The 22,150-nt window shown below is 56.4% G+C and overlaps 1 protein-coding gene across 4 annotated transcripts in view; it reads left to right on the top strand.

Annotated features, from left to right (window-relative positions):
- Positions 1-184: 184 nt before the first annotated feature.
- VWA5B1 (von Willebrand factor A domain containing 5B1) overlaps positions 185-22,150 on the top strand; it is a 31,139-nt gene continuing 9,173 nt past the window's right edge. For 2 of the 4 annotated variants that reach the window (XM_030507574.1, XM_030507571.1), the window contains exons 1-13: positions 3,385-3,550; positions 8,973-9,155; positions 9,600-9,761; positions 10,084-10,306; positions 10,823-10,965; positions 11,239-11,370; positions 12,022-12,146; positions 14,637-14,813; positions 17,721-17,831; positions 17,904-18,106; positions 19,369-19,483; positions 20,896-21,081; positions 21,308-21,488. In XM_030507574.1, coding sequence (XP_030363434.1) covers positions 9,017-9,155; positions 9,600-9,761; positions 10,084-10,306; positions 10,823-10,965; positions 11,239-11,370; positions 12,022-12,146; positions 14,637-14,813; positions 17,721-17,831; positions 17,904-18,106; positions 19,369-19,483; positions 20,896-21,081; positions 21,308-21,488 — 1,897 coding nt within the window. In that variant the 5' untranslated portion in view covers positions 3,385-3,550; positions 8,973-9,016. Of the gene's footprint in view, positions 235-3,384; positions 3,551-8,653; positions 8,854-8,972; positions 9,156-9,599; positions 9,762-10,083; positions 10,307-10,822; positions 10,966-11,238; positions 11,371-12,021; positions 12,147-14,636; positions 14,814-17,720; positions 17,832-17,903; positions 18,107-19,368; positions 19,484-20,895; positions 21,082-21,307; positions 21,489-22,150 lie in introns of those variants that run through there. The other 2 variants (XM_030507572.1, XM_030507573.1) reach the window with 2 other exon arrangements.

The raw sequence follows: 22,150 nt of genomic DNA, 5'->3' as shown, positions 1-22,150 counted from the left end.
ACTGTTCCGTTCTGGGCTGTGCTGGGGTCGAGCCTGGCCCCCTCGATGGTGTGGGGCTGGGGTCAGGCTGGGCTCTGTGTGGTGTGGGGCTGTGCTCTGTATGGTGTGGGGCTGGGCTCTGTGTGGTGTGGGGCTGGCCCCTGCTGGAATCCCTTTGGGAGCCGAGGCTGGGGGGATCGCTGAGGCTGTGACATGTGTGAAGGAGCCGCAGCAATTCCTGCCTCTGAAACAGAGGTAGGTGGAAAACGAGTTGTAGGATGAGTCAGGAACATGGCACAGTCCCTTGTGCCCCGGCTCTTGCTGTGGGGCAGGAGCTGATCAGACCTGATCTCAAACCTGTTCTGTAGAGCTCCGGGAGTAAAGGTGAGCAAAGGGGAACGTAGGAAGGAACAAAACCTGGGAAGAGCCCGCGGGATTTCCTCGCCCTGTGCAGCATTTGTGCTTCCTTGAACCTCGTGGGGAAGGAGCAGCCCTCGAGGAGGGGCTGGCTCTGGGTTTTATTACATGGTAAGAGGCCAATCCCGGAGGCATCAGCCAGAAGGTCCCAAGCTGATGGTTACTTCCCTGTCCTGTTAACAGAGACATGGAGCCTCTTTGTTGTTCCCACAACCCCAAACTTCCCAGGTGAGCTGTTACCTCCTCCTGTGCACCAGAATCCTGCCCGCACCCTGTGGAGCACCGCTGGTACCAGCGCATGAGCCCAGGCCCTGCACTAAGTGCTCCTCAGGCACCTCTCTGATGGTTCTTTTCCTTCCAACTCACCCCCCTGATTCCTGAGTCTTGCTGCCTGATGCTTTCCCATTGAATTCCGTTTCCTCTTTGGCAGGGGAAGCCCCGTGTCCTTCTGTCCATCAGATCCCCCCCCTCCCCAGCCACACATGTGAATTTGGGGTGAGCAGTTGCATTTGCAGAGGTGACATCAGGGCTTTTCTTTTGCCATGGCAACTCATCGCAGTGCCCAGGAGGATGCTGGATGCAGGAGCTGAACGCGAGGAGGTTTGCGATGGGAACAGAGCAGGGAGCCAAAAGCAAGGCTGAGACATTAATTAATGAGGGTAAAGTAAAAAGGAACATGGGGAGACCCTCCCCTGCAGTCCTGATCCAGCTCTGGGGCAACAGCGCAAGAGGGACGTGGAGCTGCTGGAGCGAGGCCAGAGGAGGCCCCGGAGCTGCTGCGAGGGCTGGAGCAGCTCTGCTCTGGAGCCAGGCTGAGAGAGCTGGGCTGGGGCAGCCTGGACAAGAGAAGGCTCCTGAAGGGGAGACCTTAGAGCAGCTCCAGTGCCTAAAGGGGCTCCAGGAAACCTGGAGAGGGGCTTTGGACAAGGGCCTGGAGGGACAGGCCAAGGGGAATGGCTTTAACCTGCCAGAGGGGAGATTGAGATGAGCTCTGAGGCAGAAGCTCTTTCCTGTGAGGGTGCTGAGGCGCTGGCACAGGGTGCCCAGAGAAGCTGTGGCTGCCCCATCCCTGGCAGTGTTCAAGGCCAGGTTGGACACAGGGGCTTGGAGCAACCTGCTCTAGTGGAAGGTGTCCCTGCCCGTGGCAGGGGTTGGAGCTGGATGAGCTTTAAGCTCCCTTCCATCCCAAACCAGGCTGGGATTCTATGGAACACTCCTCTCTGTGCCTTGGTGCTCAGACACTGCTGACCACCGGCTCTTGCCTGATCCTGGCTGAAGCCCAGGTGCAGAGATGGGGCTTCTCTTGAGCTCAGGTTCTATTTTTAGCTTGTTTTCCCCAATTTTCTCTCATTCACGCCCCTGCTGCAGCACATCACATTGCTCCCCAGGGAGAGGTGGCCCTTATTGATGGTGGGGCTTCCCAGGCAAGGCCGACCTTGGGAAGATGAGCAGTGAAGGCTGGTCCAAGGCCCCCGTGAGCTTCTTTTGAGCATCCCTTTGGTGATGCAACCTCACCTTCAGCTCTCAATATTAGCTCTTCCTAAACCAGCTCTGTTTCTGTTCTCCCAAAGTCTCCCATCTCCACGTTGGATCCTGCTTGCTGTTATAATTAAATATGCTGCAGCTCCCAGATTTGTTGGTGTGGATCCCAGGATTCCTCCTGACATATGGTATTTTCTTCCTAGGAGCCAGAAGCCGCAGTAAACAAACACTTTAACAGGCGCTGGGAACACGGGATGTGGGTTTCTTAGTGCTTATTTGTCTAGAAAGAGCCATAAATCCTCAAGCTTCAGGCCTTAGGCCAGGCTCTGGAGCTGGGCTCAGGGACACAGCTCCTGTCTGGGGGTTTGCTTCCAGAGTTCTTGTCATTGCCCCTAAAGCATGTCCTTGGTGAAGACGAGAGGGTTCAATAGAGACACCTTGTGTCTGGTCACCCCCGACCTCCTGTGACACAGACGTGTGCTTAGGGACAAGGGGAGGGAGAAAACGCTCTGGGGCCATCAGAACACAGACACAAAGGGAGATCTGGGGGTTATAGGGTGGGTTTGGGGGCTTGCTGTGCTGCTGGTGGTGGATTAATGCCTGGGTCAGCGATGGGACACTGGAACCAGCCAGCTGGATCCATGTCTCAGCATAGGGTGAGGCAGGGGGAAACCCTCTGTGTTCCTGCAGCTCATGGAGCTTTTCCACAGGGAGGTGATGGTATTTTCAGTACTGTCAGCAGCAACACCAGAATTTAGGTACCAGCAATGAGGAGCTTTACCCACCTGCGTGCTCAGATCCACGCTCAGGTCCAGCTCTGCTTTGGGAGGTGGTGCCATTCCTGCTGCCTCAGTTTCCCCTTTCATCTACAAGCTGGTTTCTCCTGCATTTCAGTGCGATGTGCTCGGGGCAGGGGCTGTGTCCCACAGGAGCACATCCCTCTGGTCCAGCATCGCTCCCCTTTCCCTCTGTGTGCCCACAGCCGGGGGGTGCTTGGTGATGATGGGGACAGGGAGCACAGCATGGGAGGGTGGCCTAGGGCTGTGGAAGAGGCTGATGAAAGGTGATGCATCCTGATTTGGGGGGGCTAAAGGAGCATCCTCCAAGGGAGGGGAACAGAAGTGAAAGGCAGAAGGAGAAGGGGGGGTTCTTCCCATGCCGGTTGTGGAGCACCCAGGGGAGGGTAGAGCAGTTCACACCCCCCTTGCTCTCCCAGCCCTCCATGTGAAGAGCATCTCCTCCACCGCTGAGCATCACCCCTCGCCCTGCAGCCCCGGGGGGAGTGTGGAAGCCGTGGGGGTGCACGGGGGGTGTTCAGGGGTGAGTGGTGTGGGTCCCCCCCGGCACCGCTGCCCCATAGAGGACGCCCGGCAGGGCGGGATGCCACAGGTTGCTGAGGGCTGTTGTGCAGCGCTCCCCCCGCCAGCCCTGGCGCTTGCTCCCTCTCCCTCTCCCTCCCTTTCCCTCTCTGTGCTTATCTCCGTCTCTCCCTGTCTTTCCCAGACAAAAGCAGCCTGAAGCCGTGCCTGCCGCCTTCGGGATTTCTCCTGCCCTTCCTGCCCCAAAACCCCGCTGAGGGCAGGCACAGGGGGCGGCTGCAGTGGGTGAAGTTGCTCCAACCCTCCCCATCCCCTTCCTCCTCCTCCTCTTCCTCTCTCTTCTGCCAGGCAAGGTAAGAAAAGCAGTGGCTGCTCTCCAGTTGCTTTCTGCACCTCTCTAGCAGGCTGGGCTGTGCTCCGCAGGGCTGTGTGTGCCTCCGGGTGTCTGTGTGTGTGTGTGTGAGCGGGCTCTTCCTTCCCCAGGCTGTGCACAATCTCAGCACAAAGCTGCTCTCTGAACAGATCTCCCTGTCATAATATTTCTGCAGGCACAAGCCCACACTTTGCAAGCTGCTGCTTCCCTGCCTTGCCTTTTCCCAGCTGGATGCTGAGCCTCCTCAGCATCCCTCCTCTCCCAGAGCTGTCCAGACAGCAACAGGGACTGTCCTCTGTGGATGGGGAGGATGCTGCTGGGGGGGCCGGGGCTGTTGCTCTCCTGGGTGGGATATCCCAGCTGTGGACACACTGGTTTGGGATAAGGGAGGACTGACCTTGGCAGGGCGAGGGGGGACTCTGAGCCCCCTGGTGAGGCTCAAAACACCAAGGACCCGGCTTGTACTTGCCACCTGGGGGGATGGAGAAGGGCTGTGCTGCTCCTAGGGGACTCTGTGTGTCTCCTTGGCCCCGGATCCATCCAGGCATGGGGCTGGCTGCTGCAGGTCCAGCACATCTGAAGGGCGTTTGGGCTAAAACCTCCCTCTGTGGCTCAGCCCAGAGCTGTTCCAGCCACTGGCTGGCAGGGGTTAACCAAACCCTGTGTCATAAAAGCTGTCTGCCCATGGACCTGAGTGATGGTTCCAGAAACAGGGCCTGGGACATGAATCATGGTCCTTGAGACCCAGCTCTGGGGCCGGGGGATGACTGACAGGCTCCACGACCTGCCTCTGCTCGGGGCTGTCAGTCACGGTTCAGCCGGGTGCTGCATCATCTGTGTCACTGCTTCGGTGGCAGGTACCACGCTGCCACCCCCCAGCGGGTCCACAGCGGTCCTGGGGTGAAGCACGGTGCCTGTTCTGCTGGTTTCCAGCTTGGAGCTTGAGGTGAGGGGAGAACAGATCTCAGAGCTTCCCATGAGAGGTTCCTGTAGGTCTGCTGTGGTGGGTCGTAGAATCCCAGACTGGTTTGGGTTGAAGGGACCTTAAAGCTCATCCAGTTCCAACCCCTGCCACGGGCAGGGACACCTTCCACTAGAGCAGGTTGCTCCAAGCCCCTGTGTCCAACCTGGCCTTGAACACTGCCAGGGATGGGGCAGCCACAGCTTCTCTGGGCACCCTGTGCCAGCGCCTCAGCACCCTCACAGGGAAGAGCTTCTGCCTCAGAGCTCATCTCAATCTCCCCTCGGGCAGGTTAAAGCCATTCCCCTTGGCCTGTCCCTCCAGGCCCTTGTCCAAAGCCCCTCTCCAGGTTTCCTGGAGCCCCTTTAGGCCCTGGAGCTGCTCTAAGGTGTCCCCTTCAGGAGCCTTCTCTTGTCCAGGCTGCCCCAGCCCAGCTCTCTCAGCCTGGCTCCAGAGCAGAGCTGCTCCAGCCCTCGCAGCAGCTCCGGGGCCTCCTCTGGCCTCGCTCCAGCAGCTCCACGTCCCTCTGGTGCTGCTGCCCAAGTGCTTGTGTTCTGTGTCTCTTCCATAGGAGCTGCCCTCAACCAGCAAAGCCCCTCCCTGCCCCGGGACAGCAGAGTGCTGCCTGTGCCGTTTGCTCCTGTTGCTTCCTAGGAATCCTTCAGGGGTTGATCCCACTGCTCTGGCCGGGTTTGAGCCTTTGCTTTGGGGGGAGCGGCTGGAAGGGTCCTGCATGTCCGAGCTGTGACCTGCAGCTGATGTGGGTGAAGCCAGGGCTCCTCCAGCAGCGTGCCCATGGCTGCTCCCGGAGCAGGGAATACCAAAGCCCGGCTCTGCTGGAGAGCCCCGAAGGGTGTCTCCTGTCTCGGGTTTGCTCCCCGTGGGGGCTGCCCAGCAGCTCCCATAGACCCCAAGGAAGGGTCGTGGCGCAACAGGCTCCTGTTGCGGTGCAACAGGCTCCCGGCAGCAGGCGGGCTGCTCCCTGCGCATCCCCGCAGGGCACAGGCTGTAATCACCCTGAAGGGCCACTGGATGTCAGTGTTGATTGAGACAGATGAAGCGGAAGGAACGTTCCACCGAGCTGCCATAAACCCGGTCCGAGCCGTGCGGGGCTGACCCGGCTCCGGCTGGGACCTGCGGCTGCGGTATCCAGGGGAACCAGTTGTGGGGCTGGTAAGAGGTTGCAGTGGGGTGATGCAGCCATTCAGCACCCAAACCTGTGTCCGGCACAACATGCGGCACCAGGGTGGGCTGCACACGGCTGCGTGTGTGCCTTGGGCAGCCGGAGCTGCCTCTGGACCCCTTCCCATGGGGATGTACCACGGGCAGGACACGGTTTTATCCCAGCTGCCAAGTGCTGGTGTGGTTCTTAGTGGCTTGTTGTCGGCTGTAGATGCCATGGACCTGATGGTGGTGGCCACAGCCTGCTTTGGGAGCTGGGCCCTGTACTGCGTGCTCCTGGTTTGCTCTGTTCTATTCAATGGCTGAAAACACACCTTAGAAGAGCGTTATTCTGCCTCTGTCTTTGCTATGCGTGGTCAAAAGCTGGATGCTTTGAGGGCGCATCAGTGCTTAGAGATGCCAATGGACACGAGGCAGCGCTCCGGGCATCACATCCCCTTTGCAGGCATCCAGACACCCTCTGCAACCCTGCCCTTTGCAATGCGGCCCCAGAACCACCCGAGTGCTGGGCAGAGCGTGCTGCAGGCTCGGGGTGAGCCTGCGCTGGGGATGCAGGCTCCGCACGTCACAGGGACCGTCTGCAGACGTCGAGCAGCATCAGCACCTCCGCGTTAATCCTGCGCTGAAACTGGCTGGGACGTAACCTGGAGCAGCACATCGCCAGCATCAATCCCTCCTCTGTGGCCAGGAAGAAGAGAAGGTTGCCAAGGAAAAAGCATTTACAAAGCAAGGGGAAAAGGCAGCATCCTGGTGTGCCAGGTCCTGAGTGTGACAAACTCTGCCCCCAGCCCCGAGCTGCTCCCTGGCTCGGTGGGATTATGGATGTGGGGTGTTTCTGCTGATGCAGCAGCTGCCTGAAGGCATTTGCCAGTGGTTTTCCCTTCTCCTCCCGGGATGCCAAAGGCAGTGTGAGGATGTGGGTCAGGAGGGGTCTGTCCAGGTCCATGGGATGGCCCCACGCCTGCTGCGTGCAGGAGGCAGGGCACATGTGTTGGTGGGAAGGGGACACGCTGAGGACTGGATGGATGCAGGGATGCTCTATGCAGCAGTGATGCTGGGCTGATTTTGGGGATGGGGGGGTCCTGCCAGCTCCCATCCTGGGGATACAGCCTGAGACCTGGACGGGGACAAGTGCTGCTCCCGGATCAGCACAGGGAGGGTGGGGAGCAGCAATGGGGCTGGTATCGGGCTGCTGAGGGGGCATGGGAGGGAGATGCCGCCTCTCCCACCGCTCCCCCCACGCCAGCCTCCCTGCTCTCCCCTTTCCACGCTGCAGTCACTTGATGGCGATGGTGACACGATCTGTGTGGAGCAGCCCCTGGGCTGCGCTGGCAGCAGCCTGATGCCTCCAGCTCTGTCCCAGGGGTCTTCATCCCAAGGGGAAAAGCAGCTGGGAAGAGCCCTTGGAGCCCTCCCTGTCCCTGTGGGGCAGGCCTGGTGCAGGGCTCCTCTGAGCCGTGCAGGAGCTGCAGGAGAGGTGCTGCTCTCCCGCTTGCTTTACACAGGGCTCTGTGTCCTGCCAAGGGACCCTTAACGCTTGTACCTGACTGGGTGATGCAGAAATCCCTCTGGCAGAGCAGCTCCCGTGGGAGAGGCACGTCCCCAGGCCAGGGTGTGGGAGAGGTGAAGGGCTTGGATCTCACCCATAGCTCTGCCCTAAGGCTCTGCAGCCCAGAGAGCTGCCAGGCTGGTCCATGCTCCTGGAGCCAGAACTCACCTCTCTGGCTGGTAGAGAGCATCTTCCCTTCGATGCTTCTTGCTTTCTTTCTTCCCAAAGGCAAAATAACCCCCCTCCTTCTTCCCCTCCGGACATTGAATCACTTCCCAGTATCCTGATGGCCTCTGCCACATCGGGGCAGTGAGATGACCTTCACTTATCTCTCTCTGCCAGCTTCTGCCTTTACTAACCCTGTTAGCATGGATCAGAGCATCCCGGTGCCTGATGGCCTCCCTGGGCTCATGGAGAACTCCTGTTCCCCTTGGATGCATCCCCCGACCTCCATGGGTGGGATCAGCCTTTGCACTGGAAGGCGAGGAGGATTGAATTGGGAATGGCCAGGGTTGCTGGCTGGGATTCAGGAATCTGCCTGGAGCTTACAGCCCCCCACCACCTTCGCTGCTGTTTTATCTGCCCTGGCTGCTCTCCCCATCCCGGCCAGCCCTCTTTGCTCTCCTTTTCCCTCTCTTAATGCCATTTTCCTGCCTGGGTGCTCGGTGAGCTCATGGCCTTGATGTCTGCCCTTCACATCTTCCATAACATTTGCATCTAAAGGTGGTTTTTATAACGCAGAGCTGCTAGGAAATGAGAAACTGATGGATTTCCCTGCTGCTGGCTTCTCCTGGGCCTTGTAAATCACTGCATAAAGCATTGCAGAGCCAGCCAGGGAGAACTGCTGCCTAGCAACTTCTCCTGCTGCCCCAGGGGAGCTGGATGTGGCCCCAGAGCTACCTGAAAGGTCTCCTTTGAAACCTTCTGTCTTGGGGGAGACAAGCTGGAACACAGGAAAACCTGCTCCGGGGAAAGGAGAGTTTGAAGTTGGCAGAAGTAGCCTCTTTGCATCTGAATGTCTGTGCTAAGCGAGGAGGGATGAGTCAGCCTGTGCAGGAAGGATGCGGTGCTGAGGGCAGCAGAGCGGGGCCTCCTCCCCGAGTGCAGGGAGGGTGAGGGAGGGCAGGAGGGTGCTGGTGCTGCCTTCATGGAGGCTGAAGCGGGACTCTCAGGATCGCAGCCCTGTCCCATAGAAACCTGTCGGTTTGGGGGTGAGGAGGAGCAGGAGGGACAACAGAAGCTGCTCCCCCATCGTGCCCAGCCTGGAGCAGGGAGCTGGTGGGATGTGATCCATCCCTGCCAGTGTTCAAGGCCAGGTTGGACACAGGGGCTTGGAGCAACCTGCTCTAGTGGAAGGTGTCCCTGCCCGTGGCAGGGACCTGGAGCTGGAGGAGCTTTAAGGTCCCTTCCAACCCAAACCACTCTGGTTCTATGGCTCTGACCCACCACAGCAGCGCTGACCTCTGGAGCTGCCTGTCCCCAGCCAGGCTTAACCCGAACCTCCCGCTTGTGCCAGCAGGGACGTGTTTGCCTTATGCCTTCCCACCAGTGTCTCCATCCCCATCCCCGCCAGTGGAGCCATCAAGCCGAGGTCTCATCCTGTCCCGGCTCAGCCACCTTTCCGCCCCCAGTGCTGCAGGAGCCACACTGAGCTGGTGGGACACCTCATGCGGGCTCCTCATTCATTCTCGCCCTCCCACATTCCTCCAGCTCGCTGTGTGTGACCCCACCAGCACCCACAGACCCCCGGGAAGATGCCAGGGCTGATTAACCGGGCCACCCGCTGCCCGCTGCCCCTCACCGCGTCCGAGGTGACCTCCTGTGTCAGCGGCTATGCCTTCGGGATGACAGCCTTGCTCACCTACCGCAACCCAGAACCACAGGCCTTGGAAGGCAAGTTCCATGGGGTGAAACTCCCAGTGCGGGAGCTGCAGTGGGAGCTTCAGAGCCACGGGTACTGCAGGGCCTGGGTTCTGTGCGTGCCTTAAACCTTTAGATGCTTGCGGGAAGAGAAACCAGGTTGTGTCCTCAGTTGTATGGTTCAAAGCTACAGGGCTTTTACTGCCTGGGAAGTGGTGGAGCCACCATTCCTGGAAGTGTTCAAAGAAGATATAGACGAGGCCCTCAGTGCCATGGGTTAGTGGTGGCCTTGGCAGTGCTGGGAATGGTTGGACTTGATGATCTTAAAGGTCTTTTCCAACCTGGTTGACTCCATGACTCTATGTGTTTTGAAATGTGAATAGCAGGGCAGTGCCATGGGGGGAGCTGCCCCACTGCAGCCCTGGCCGGCGGGTCTGGGCAAGTGTTTGGTGTTGCTAAAACCCCTCCTGGCTGCAGGTCTCTTTGTCTTCCCCTTGGATGAGTGCACCACCGTTGTTGGCTTCGAGGCGGCCGTGTCCCGGCGTGCCGTGACCGTGCAGATCAAAGACAAAGCCAAGATAGATGACACGTACTTCGGGAGCTGCAGCTTCCCTGATGGAAGAGCTCGCGATGGAAGTGGTGAGGGGGCCGTGGGGAAGAAGAACAGGGAATGGGGAGGTGGTGGTGGGGTCTGACTGTCATACGCCATGGTATGGAGGGGGCTCCTTTTGAAAGGCTGAGCCTTGGGCTGTGATGCTTGTGTCCCTACCTCATCCACTTTGGAACGCATCGTTGCTTTTGGAAGGAGCAGGCAGCTGGGGCCTGGGCTCTTTAGAGAAACACTGATGCAGTGAGGGCTGGTTTGGGCATTTGATCTGGGGCTGGGGTGGTCATGGGCTGGGGAGAGCATCTTGCATGGCTGTGACACCGCGTCTCCCTGCTGTGATGCGTTTCTGTGCAGGAAGGATCCTGATGGACGAGGACATGGAGAGGATTGCGTTTGTGGCTAACCTGGGCACGGTGCCTCCCCTGGAAAGCGTCTCCATCTTCATCAGCACCTCCTCCGAGCTGCAGACACTGCCCAGTGGGGCCGTGAGGGTCCTTCTGCCGGCTGTGTGTGTGCCCAGGGTCCCCCAGCCCAGCCTGGGCAATGCCAGCAGCATTCCCAGCCTCCAGCTCCGCACGTACGAACAGCGCGGGACTGGTCCAAGGGCATGTGGGACTGGCAGAGGAGAAGCCTTCTTCTGCTGCAGGGATGGGATGGGATAGGATATAAAGGAACAGAACAGAATAGAATGGAATATAAAAGAATGGAATAGAATATAAAAGAATGGAATAGAATATAAAAGAATAGAACAGAATAGAATATAAAAGAATAGAACAGAATAGAATAGAATCAATGAGGTTGGAAAAGACCTTTAAGCTCATCAAGTCCAACTGTTCCCAGCAGTGCCAAGGCCACCACTAACCCATGGCACTGAGGCCTCGGCTACACGGGGTGTGAACACTTGCAGGGACGGTGACTCCAGCCCTGCCCTGGGCAGCCTGTTCCAATGCCTGAGCACCCTCTGGGGAAGGAATTGTTCCTCATCTCCAGTCTGAGCTGGAGGGATGCTGCAGGCTTCTCATCCAGCAGAGCTGCAGTTCCTGGGGGGATATAACACGTGCACAGTGTTGACTGGGGTTCATCTTCCTGGCAGGGACAAGCACTACTGTGGACCGGGGAGCCCGGAGCCAGGGAGCAGGTTCTGCCTGGCTCAGCTGCTGGACGCTGAGGCCACCAACCCCTTCGAGTACGAGTTCAGCTTCCACCTCGAGATCCGCGGGCCGTGCTTGCTGGCAGGTAGGACCAGGGCTGTCCTGCTGCACCAGGCTGCTCTATCACTCCTCAAGGCAATGCCCACACTCTTCCTTCTTCTCTGCCACCCACGATGTGGAGTCTGTTTTGGCAAGTTACTGTGCTGGGGTGGATTTGCAGTGCTGGTGTTAACATGGTGTGTCGATACAGCAGAAGCATCTCATAGTCCGCTCGGTTCCTGTCCCTGCCATCTTGCTGCCTCTCCTCCCTCGTCCTCCCCATCCTCAGTCCCTGACAGCACCGTGGTTCCCTGGGCAGGTGTTGAGAGCCCCACACACGAGATCCGAGCAGACGCCGACCCCTGCGCTCGCTCCGCCAAGAGCATCGTGATCACTCTGGCCAATAAACACACCTTCGACAGGCCCGTGGAGATCCTGATCCACCCCAGCGGTAGGTGCTGTGCTGCTGCTCTGCTGCTCCTGTGCTGCTGCGCTGCTGCTCCTGTGCTGCTGCGCTGCTGCTCATCACAGAACCACAGAATGGTTTGGGTTGGAGGGACCTTAAGGCTCACCCAGTTCCAACCCCTGCCACGGGCAGGGACACCTTCCACTAGAGCAGGTTGCTCCAAGCCCCTGTGTCCAACCTGGCCTTGAACACTGCCAGGGATGGGGCAGCCACAGCTTCTCTGGGCACCCTGTGCCAGCGCCTCAGCACCCTCATGGGGAAGAGCTTCTGCCTAAGAGCTCATCTCAATCTCCCCTCTGGCAGGTTAAAGCCATTCCCCTTGGCCTGTCCTTACAGGCCCTTGTCCAAAGCCCCCTCCAGGTTTCTTGTAACCCCTTTAGGCTCTGGGAGCTGCTCTAAGGTCTCCCCAGAGAAGCTCCACATCTTGCCCCTTCCCGGGATCCTCCTCCTCAGTGCTGGGTTAGCTCTGGTTTCACAAATACTCCCAGGGTTTAGGCTGCCCAGGAGATAATCCTGGATCCTCTCAAGGGTGTCCGTGCTGCTCTTGCTCTGTTTTCACAACTGAGGCTTCCTGCATCTCTGCCAAACCCCACGTTTAGATAATGCTGTTCTTCACCCGATTCTCTGCATTTCCAGAGCCCCACATGCCTCACATCTTAATGGAAGAAGGTGACATGACACCTGCAGAGTATGAACGACACCTGAAGGGGAAGAACGATTTCATTAAAGGCACTAAGAAAGACCCCAGTGCTGAGAAAAAGGTGAGAAGCACAAGCTGCAGGCGGTAGCTGAGGCTTGGACTGGAGCTGAGCAGGGAATGATTGCCTGCTTGCCTGCAGTACTAGATGTTATACTGGCCCAATGAGCTCTGCAGCATCTTCCCTCAGAGAGGGGCTTCTGTGGAGGATGAGGGGAAGATTCTTCAGTGCTTCTGATAAACGGAGTGTGGAAGAAGATCTGAGCTGGTTATTGTGTGTATAATTAGCGCTAGTCTAGCACAGCATAATTAGATAGGTGCATTGTTATAGCATTAAGGGTATTATAGTTATTGCAGTGACATAGAATAAAATATCCTTTTAATTGCTCAGTAAATGTTTACTGTTTCTGGAGCTGTCAGGAAGGAAGAAGTGATTTTTGCTTGGAATAATGAGCTGAACAGAAGACAAGGTGGGAGAAACTGCTCTTTGTTCTGCTGATCAGCAAATAGAGCAATATCCGCTCGGGAGTTGTGTCTCATCCTGCAGCAGTTCTGAAGCAGTGAGTGACAGCCCAGCACTGAGCTGCCACATCCGTGTGTCTGGGATCAGTGAAGGGGACTGGGCTGCTCAGAACCCTCCCAATCTCCAGGGTAGGCACCTTCCCCTATGGCTCACGTCGCACTCATGTAACCACAGCCCTGCTGTACCTGTTTTACACACCCCGATGTTATCACTGGTGACCAGGGGTGCTCATTTCCCTTTAAACCCACAGATCTGAGCCTGGTTCCCCCCTTGGCAGACACCCCAAACCTGCTGCACCCTGTGCTGCCGGGATTTGGGGATTGCTCCTGCCAGTGGAGAACATCAACCCTCTCCTCATCCCTCTTGCCCTGCGCTGTCTGATGGGGGAGCAGGACTGTGCCTGCAGCGTCTCCTCTAGTGGTGTGCAGCAGGGGGAACAAAGTGGAACTCCCACGCTGTGGCTCAGATGGATCTCTAATTATTCCTGTATCTTTAGCATGTCACATTATCTAGTGTGGGGGGATCATTCCGGAGCTATTTCCCTGCAAGAAACCCACCTCTTTGCCCCAGGAGGACCTGGAAACAACTGCATGGTGAAAGGCAAGAAGCAAAGAAAACACGCTCAGTATGTGGGTAGAGGATGGATGGGGCTTGGAGCAACCTGCTCTAGTGGAAGGTGTCCCTGCGCATGGCAGGGGGTTGGAGCTGGATGAGCTTTAAGGTCCTTTCCAACCCAAACCAGTCTGGGATTCTATGGATTCTATGGAATAGATGTTACACAAGATAATGTCATTTGGCTGGAGGAGAACGGGGATAAAAGAGCCCTTCATTCCCCGGTGCCTGACTAATGTGTACTGCAAAGCATGAGAGGGAAATGCAGGAGGATGAGGGTGACAGCGAGATGCTTGTTCCTGTGAATGGGAACCGCATTTCACCGGGGTCGGGGAAGCGGCAGAGCTGAAAGTGAAGCTCTTGTGTATGTGTCGATCCTCAGGGACTCTGTTATTCTTTAGCTCATAGATCCAGGAATGTGACTCACGGCTGGGAAAGAACCTGGGTGTTGGGGCCTGGTTTGCTGCTGCTGAAACAGCCTTTGAAAGAGGAAATAAAAGGCAACCAAAGCCCCCGGGGCCAGAGATGTTTGCTGTGGAGTGTGTTTCTGTGCTGCACACCCAGGGATGATAGCACTGAAGCGGGGTCCCTCGAAAGCAGTGATGAGCTGATTCGCTGCAGCTGAGGCTGTGAACCCAGGACTGCTTTGTACACATGAGAGCAGATGATAAACCCATCACAGGAGGTTTTGTCTGGTGTAATTTTATCATGTTTTTAATGAAGATGGATGAAAATGCAGAGAGCTGTTGGAGCTCTGAGGAGTACAGAGGCACCGATCGTGTGGGTTCCTGCTAAGTGGTGTCCTGAGTGATCAGTTTGGCTTCCCAAAGCATTTCAATCCATGCAGAATAAGATGCTAAAGGAAATGGGCAGGAACAGCAGCAAACCAGAGGTGGGAGGAATGAATCAAAGCAGTGAATACAGCATGCTGAGGGCTGTATCTCACACTTCATTATCGAGTGACCATGCGCAAAACCTCCGGTGTGGTTTCACCTTTCAATGTGATACTAAACTGTGCAATTGACCCAGGTTTTCCATAGGGATCTAGAGAAATGTTTGGAGAATCATCAGTGCAAGGTGCTGTGTAGGGCCAGACCTTTGCATTTCTTCCCCAGGCTCTCATCTGAGTGTGAAGCTGCTCCCTGGGTGCTGGGGGCCCTGGTAGAGGCTTTCTGCCAGCCTTTGACCCATGGGCAAAGTGTGACCATGACTTGGAGGAGGCAGGAATCCTGTTCACCCATGGAGCAGCTCCACAGAGGGATGGGCAGAACAACCTGGAGAGCAGCCTGAGCTCTGTGTTGTCACCACTGAGGCCAGAACAAGGCCACACACTTCCCCCTTCAGCCCTGCTCTGAGTCCCCTCCAAGTGACAAGGGGCAGAATCATCACCCTCTCGAGCTCTCTCCTTCTTTCTTGCAGATGGAAATCATCAGGAAGCGGCTGAACAAGGACATCCCCCATCACCCTGTCATCATGCTCAGCTTCTGCCCCGACCTGGCGACCGTCCAGCCAGGCCTCCGGAAAGCCCAAGGAGAGTTTATCTTCCTCATAGACCGCAGCAGAAGCATGAGCGGTGTGAACATCAACTGTGTGAAGGTACCACATGGGAGGGGAAGTGCCTGTATGCCAATGAGGGATGGATATTAGAGAGCAGTGGGGGTTGCTGAGTGCTGATGAGTGTTCATTATGAGGGGATGGGGGGTAATTATATGCTGGGTCTTTAGTTATCACAACCTTGTGGCTTGTTAGGTACCTGCAGCGAAGCTGACTCCCGGTTCTGTTCCTCTTCTTCCTGCCAGCACATCAAATGCAAAGATGTTTTCTCCCCCCTCTCGCTGGCTTGTGTGTCGTGTACATCCCTTCTCCAGTCCTCCCTGTCTCCATGAGGGCTTGGAGTGATCGCTGCATAGGAGGGAAGTCTCCAGGGAGCTCCAAGGGAAGCTTCAGGTCAATGCTGACCGTGCCTTAGGAGATATTTTGCTGATGGGTGTCCCTGTGCACCCGCAGAGGATGCAGGACTGCAGGGGGGGCTCCCCAGAGAGAAGAGAGAGGGAGAATCCCCTCCCTGAGCTGCTGTTCACGCTCTGGGGGTGCAGCCCAGCACACGGGGGGGTTCTGGGCTCAAATGCACACTGAAGCAGGGTCATGGGGAGCTTCTCATTGACCAACACCCCCAAGGCCTTCTCCTCAGGCTGCTCCATCCCCTCCATCCCCAGCCTGTCTTGATACCGGGGGTTACCCTGATCCGAGAGCAGGACCCTGCACTTGGCTTTGTTGAACCTCACGAGGTTCACACAGACCCACTCCTCGAGCTCGTCCATCTTCCAGCCCATCCCCGTATCCATCTGTCTCTGGTTTCCATGGGAACTGCCGGAGGATGGCCACCTCCAGCAGCAGGGATTGGGATGCTGGGGAGCCTGAGGATGGCTGCAGCAGCTACCCTGGGATAGGGAGGCTGTCCCTTGTCCCTGCTTCCACCAGGATATCTCTGAGATTGTACCCCCTTCCCTCAGCAGGTTTTGGAGCCTGGGAATCAGGAGGCATCTCCGCCCTAGGCCGGACTTTTGCTTTGCTTACAGCGTGGATGTGTTTGGGCACCGCAGTCTCTGCAGCCTTCTTAGAGGCTGCTTTGTCCCGTGGGGGTGGGACTCCCATCCACAGGAGGCTGTAAAAACAGGGAAAAGGCTGTTCCCCTTCTGGAAAACTATTTTGGGGGAGATACTGGAGATTTCAGAGGAGATACTTCAAGGGAGAAAACCACTTCTGAGTCTCCCATCCTTCTTTATCACTTGCAAACCTCAGGGACCTCAGAACAGGGGCTGTTCTTGGTGGGTTACATTGATGGAGACATTTGCATCATCCTCAGCTTTGCTGCAGAGATGCAGATGGGGAGAGGATGGTCCAGCTACATGCAGTGGGGAGGACATGGTTCACTGCAAGCAGGGAGGTGCTTGGCCAAAGAGGCTGGGTGGAAAGTTCAGGGGTTTCAATATGCTGCAGCTCATTCCTTTCCCATCCTGCTGCAGGCAGGGGGAAGAGCCAGGCCCATGATGATGCCCATGTCTCTGGCAAAACCAGGCTAATAACTGGGAATTGACCTCTCTGGAGGCAAACATCTCTCCTCATTGAGTTGCCGTACAGATATTGAGTGCAAAGGGATTGAGATCAATATTTACCTCAAGAAGCAATAACTCTTTCTGTTTGCTGAAGCAGGAAGCAGGCATCGGATGCCCACTTTGGGAAGTGCTTTAACAAATATTTGGGAATCTGGGGGGTTTTTAATTTTCCTTATAATAGTTCCAAGCTGGGATGTCAGCGCTGAGGTTTGGAAGCACTGCCATCCCAGGAGCCATCTGGGAAGCAGCAGTATAAATATATGCTCGTAGGTTTGAGATAACAGCTTGGTTTAAAGTACACCAGAGCCTGCTAAAGGGCAGCCCTGCTCTCATACATCATCCTGCAGTGCTCTGGCTCTGCCTCGCTGCTGAGTCTTACCGTGGTCAGGAATGGGACTGACCTACCACCCATTTCCCTGCGGCTCTTCCCATGCGGCTCCAGAACCCACCCTCTGCGCTTACTTGGTCTTTGCCACTGCAGATGACAAAGCAAGAAGCTGTTCTTGCTTGTTTGACCTTGGCAGCTCTTCTCTCAGGGCTGGCTCTAGGGTTTCTGCTGCCCTCGGCAGACTGGCAGGAGTCTGCCTTTATCAGCATATGAGCAGAAAGAACCAAGCTTCTCCTGACCTCTGCCAGCACTTGGCTTTCAACTGGCCTCCCTCTCCTGCCACATTAACTGCTCCTGCTGCCCCTGCAAGCTTTGGAGCTCCTTGGGCAGCTCTTGCCCAGTTGCTGCTATCACAAGCTCTCTCCTGGAGTTGTCCACGGCCATCACAGATGCCTGAGACAATCTAAGTCGCTCTTCCCTTATGTAAAGACCAGGAATAGGCATGTTAGATAACCACCGCTGGTAAAGAAAAGAGCTAAAAACTGTCTCTCCCAGTTATTTTAATTGATGCCAGCTATGAATACAAGAGAATTGGGGATGGGGGAGGCTTTTCCTTTTGTGTGACTTTAAGCTGTTTGTTTATTTTCTGCAAGTTTGGACATTGAAATGCATTGCGTGTCGCACTTCTCAATTTCACACTCTGCTTCTCACCCACCAGCTCCGTGCTGCAGCACCGTGTTGCGAGCACAGAGCCCATCAGTTAAAAACAAACAGAAAGATTTGTTCAGCTCCTTTTTGTGTCTGGTTTTGAAGGCTCCCCATTTTCCCCACTGCTTTGGGACCCAAATATTAAAGAGCTTTGGAAAGAGCAGAGTAACGCGCAGTGATTTCTTGGTGCGATGCCTGTACAAGCAGCAGTTGGTTTAATATCAAATGCCCACAGCTAAATGCAAGTGAGAATAAGGTGTGATGGGTCTGGGCAGAGCTTTGACTGGTGGAGCTGGTGCAGGCAGGGAGAGACTCAGAGTGCCTGATATCTGCTCGCTTTCCACCCCGCAGGATGCCCTGTTGGTCATTCTCAAGAGCCTGATGCCAGCGTGTCTCTTCAACGTCATTGGGTTTGGATCCACCTTCAAGACCCTCTTTCCTGCCAGTCAGACTTACTGTGAGGTGGGTGAAGGGGCAGCCACGATTCCTTGGTGCTCTGGTGCAGAGGCTGATGATTCTGCTGCTCTTGGGCAGGAGAGCCTGGCCATCGCCTGCGAGAGCATCAAGAGGATCCGGGCTGATATGGGTAGCACCAACATCTTATCCCCTTTGAAGTGGGTCATTCGACAGCCCATCCACAGGGGCCATCCCCGCCTGCTCTTCCTGCTGACGAATGGGGCCATCAGCAACACAGGGAAGGTCCTGGAGCTGCTGCGAAACCACTCCTGCTCCACCAGGTATGGAGGGCAGCAGGGCCAAGGGGGCAAAAGCCTGGTGTGGTGGGGACATGCTTCTCCTTGAACACAGCCCCATCTCACAGACATCCCCCTTTCAGAGACAGAGGCAGGAGAGATTGCTGGTATGAGCCATGGGAGAACCTCAAAGGGTTTGGAACAGATCCCAGAAGTTCAGATGCTTTTGAAACAATCAAAAGCAGGATAATTGGGCTGACAACTTCACAGGCTCTCGACTGATGCTTCCTGCTAGGAGAGATTGACACATGAACGAGCTTCCTCGCCGTGGTGGGGCTTTAGGTTTTTTTAAAGCACATCTGGGTCTGGCCCCAGCTGCTTCCAGGATGGGGCTGTGCAGAATTGAATGTGCTGAAAGACAGCAATGTAAAAAGCAGCTAATTTGTGCATCGAGCTCCCAGCCCTGCTGACGGCTGCTCTGCTTTCTCTGCCTCTTTAAGGGACATGAAACACCAGAGAAATGTAGGAAAACCTCATTCCCCTTCGATCCCTTGGACTTCAGGCTTGTCAGGGAAGATGTTCTGTGGGGATTTTGTTATATGGGGGTCTAACTGCTTCCCAGCTGTATAGTGTAGCCCATCCCTTGCTCTTGCAGAGTGGTGGTGGTGGGCTAAATGCAATCAGTGACCCTGAAAGGCAGCACCCAGCAGATCCCTGTCTCAAAAGAAGATTGGAACCTCATTTAAGAGGGGTGTGAGGCTGACCTAAGATCTGCAGCCAGCTGGGGATGAAAAACCTCTCAGAGAAAAGCCCCTGGTGTGGATGCAGTTTGCTGCTGAAGGTGGTTTCTATCCACTGCCCTGGCTGAATGCCGTATCCCCACATCCCCATCCCTCCTGACTTCCCACTGCATCCATCCCCACCAGGCACCACTCGCTCCTGCCTTCCCTATCCGGGCTCCAGCTCGGCTCTGGGCTTGCAGCCTTTAGCCAAACCCTGACTCATGGAGCTGGGAGTCGGGGGAGCAGCCTCGCCTGGCTGGATCCTCCTTCCTTGGTTTTAACTGTGAGCAGAGAGCATTACCGGCTCTTTAGTGCCCATTGACCACAGACACTCAGCAGGGGAAGAGCTGAACCGGCAGCAAAGCAGCTTGTTTGCGTCCGCAGAGGAGGAAAGGGCTCGGGGTCCTGCAGCGGGATGAAGCCGGGGCAGGGGGTCTCCTGCCTGCAGGGGGTGGGTGAGCAGCGGGGGCCGGGGGCTGGAATGATGTGTTCCCCTGGATGCTGATGCTCCGTCTCCCTGTGCAGGTGCTACAGCTTCGGCATGGGGCCCAGCGCCTGCAGGAGGCTGGTTCGGGGGCTGGCTGCCGTGTCCAGGGGCAGCGCCGAGTTCCTGGCGGAGGGTGAGAGGCTGCAGCCGAAGGTAGGGAGGGCACCCCCCCGCCAGGCTCTTGCAGCGCCCCGGTACAGCGAGGGCGGCTGCCGCGGCCCAGGAGCGAGCCCTGTTCCCATCGTCCCGGCGCTGCCTTCCTGCTCCCACTCGGCTGCAGGTGGGAGCGGGGAGGGATGAAGGCACATCTACATCCCCAGCTGTCAGAGGCAGCGGGGGGGCGCTCACCCCTGTCAGGGATGGGGAGAAGCGATGGCTGCGATACAGCAGCTCGGGCTTCAAAGGAGCTGCTGCCTCCGGCACCGGCGAGGGCAGAGGGACCAGCATCCGAGCAGCCAATTAGTTGTGAAGCCAGGCTCAGCCCCGGCGCTGCTCAGGCGAGGAGCAGCCAGGGTTTGAGCGAGAGGAACACGCTGCAGTTGCTATTAAGCCAACTTTAAAGCAAACAGGGGAAGCCTCTTCATTTCCTCTCTCCCCATGGAGTAAACTGATGCGCCTCAAATAGAGGTTTGAGAACGGCTCTGTCCGCCACGGTGCCTGGACCATCGTCTGCTGGGTGCCTAAACCCAGAGGCAATTGGGCCTTTAGCTCCTAAAAAGCTGGCTTCTACCTTCTTGATCTCCAAAGATGGAGTTCAGCAGTCCACCCCTCTGCAGGAACCTGGAGCACACAAAAACCTCTCTAACACAGAACGGCATCAGCATTGCTGATGTAAATTAAAAGCAAAGACAGGGAAGGGAGAGGGTTTTTTATAGAGCTATTAATAAAGAGCTTTGCGGGCTGTGCCTTCAGCAGTCTGAGGCATCAATTAATGGCCTTATAAAACACAGCCTGGTGTGTCTTCCTGAGCCTGTGCAAAAGCAGTGAACAATAGAGAATATTGGAGCTGTTCTGCCTCGAAATGTGGTGTTCAGTTCCCCTGGTGTGCACAGAAGATGGCTACCTATTAGGTTTGTCCATGCATATTGGTCTTCTCCACATGTGTAACTGGCAGAGCATCGCTCATCTCCAGCCAGAAAGGTACCAAAAATAGCAGTGCTGTCAGTTGGTGCGTGACTGTTGAGGCTTGGGGCTTAGACAGGTGGAGTTCAACAGCATTTCCTGGCTGCTGTGGGGAGCAGGAGATGCTGCCTTCACCCGAGCAGGGTGCCTTTGGCCACAAGCTCCCACTTTGCTCTGAGCTGGGCAACATGTGTTGTGAGATCAGCCTCGTGCTTTATCCGTATCTGCTCCGCTGCCCTCAGTATAACCATGCTAAGGGGATGGGGTCGGTGCAGAGCAGTGTAAGAGGGAGCAGGCTCCCACCTAAGGTCAGGAGAAGGTAGGAACCAGCTGATGGATTTGCTTGGGGAAGTTTCCCCTTCCCTGCAGCACACGGTGTGTGCACTATGGCACATGCAGCATCCAGTTGTGGTGTAACCGCTTCCCTCTGCTTCCTGCTCCAGATGATCAAGTCGCTGAAGAAGGCGATGGCACCGGTCCTGAGTGACGTGTCTGTGGAGTGGGTCTTCCCCGAGAGCACCGAGGTCTTGGTTTCCCCCATCAGCACCAGTTGCCTCTTCCCTGGTGACCGCCTGGTTGGTTACGGCATCGTCTGCGACACCTCCTCGTACATCTCCAACCCCAGATCCGTGAGTCCTCACTGCATGGAGTGAGGCTGTACAGGGAGCAGGGGTGTTGGTGTGCTTGTACACAAGCGGCTGTCTCTGCATGGTCAGGAGGTGTCTCTTTCTGTCCTCAAGGGAGATGGTGGGTGAGACAGTGGGGAGAAACAGGAACTTGGATACAGGTGCTGGTGCTCCTCTCGTGTGATGGACACAGTGATAGGACCTATTCCCTCTCTCTGCTTCCCCGCAGGACAAGAGGCGACGGTACAGCATGATGCGCTCCCAGGAGTCGGGCAGCTCTGTTTTCTTCCACTCGCAGGAGGAGGGAGCAGGAATGGAGAGCTGGAACCACTCCAGAGACCCGGAGGGCTGCTGCCCCGATCGCCTGGTGGTGGGCAGAGAGCCCGGGGGAGAATCGGACACGGACACCGGTACAAGTGTGGGTGTGATGCCCCTGTCTTTCCAATCAAGCTTCTGTCTCTGCTCTGCCAATTTGCCTGGCTGTTTCTCTGCAAAGAGACAGAAGCTTTGCGGGAGGGATGACAGATCTCCTGAGGCTTGAGCCTGTTTGGTTTGGATGTTTTATCCAAACCTGTCAGGAAATCAAGGGAAGCTCTGGAGAACCGGCTTCCCTGGAGGCTTTCAAAGCAGCTCTTGCTTTGGCCATGTAATTTGGACAAGCTTCCCAAGCTGCCCTCCTGTGTGCAGAGGAGAGGAGTGAGCAGATGCCTATCTAGAGCAGTCGCTTCCCTGCAAGCCCTGATGTTGCAGTCAGAAAAGGGGGAGAATGATCCATTATTTTCAGCCTAGAGCCAAAACTCAGCACGGAACCAGCTACTTGGAAGAAAATAAACTCTATCCCAGCCAAAACCAGGACAGGATCAAAGTGTCACCCTCACCGTCACAGTTTGGCCAGGTGCTTGTGTGGTGTAAAGTGGCTGGTTGCACCCCAGAGCTGGCTGCATTTCCACGTGACAAGGAAACCTGTTACTCATGGGAAGTTCTCCCTTTTTATCCAGGGAGGAACTGTGCTGCACATCCCCTCAACCTTGTCAAAAGCAGTGAGAATTCCTGCCTTTCCAAGTGAAATGTT

This window comes from Strigops habroptila, chromosome 16 (assembly GCF_004027225.2).
Source record: "Strigops habroptila isolate Jane chromosome 16, bStrHab1.2.pri, whole genome shotgun sequence".
NCBI classification, from domain to species: Eukaryota; Metazoa; Chordata; class Aves; order Psittaciformes; family Psittacidae; genus Strigops; species Strigops habroptila.
This window is presented reverse-complemented; position numbering and strand designations above follow the sequence as displayed.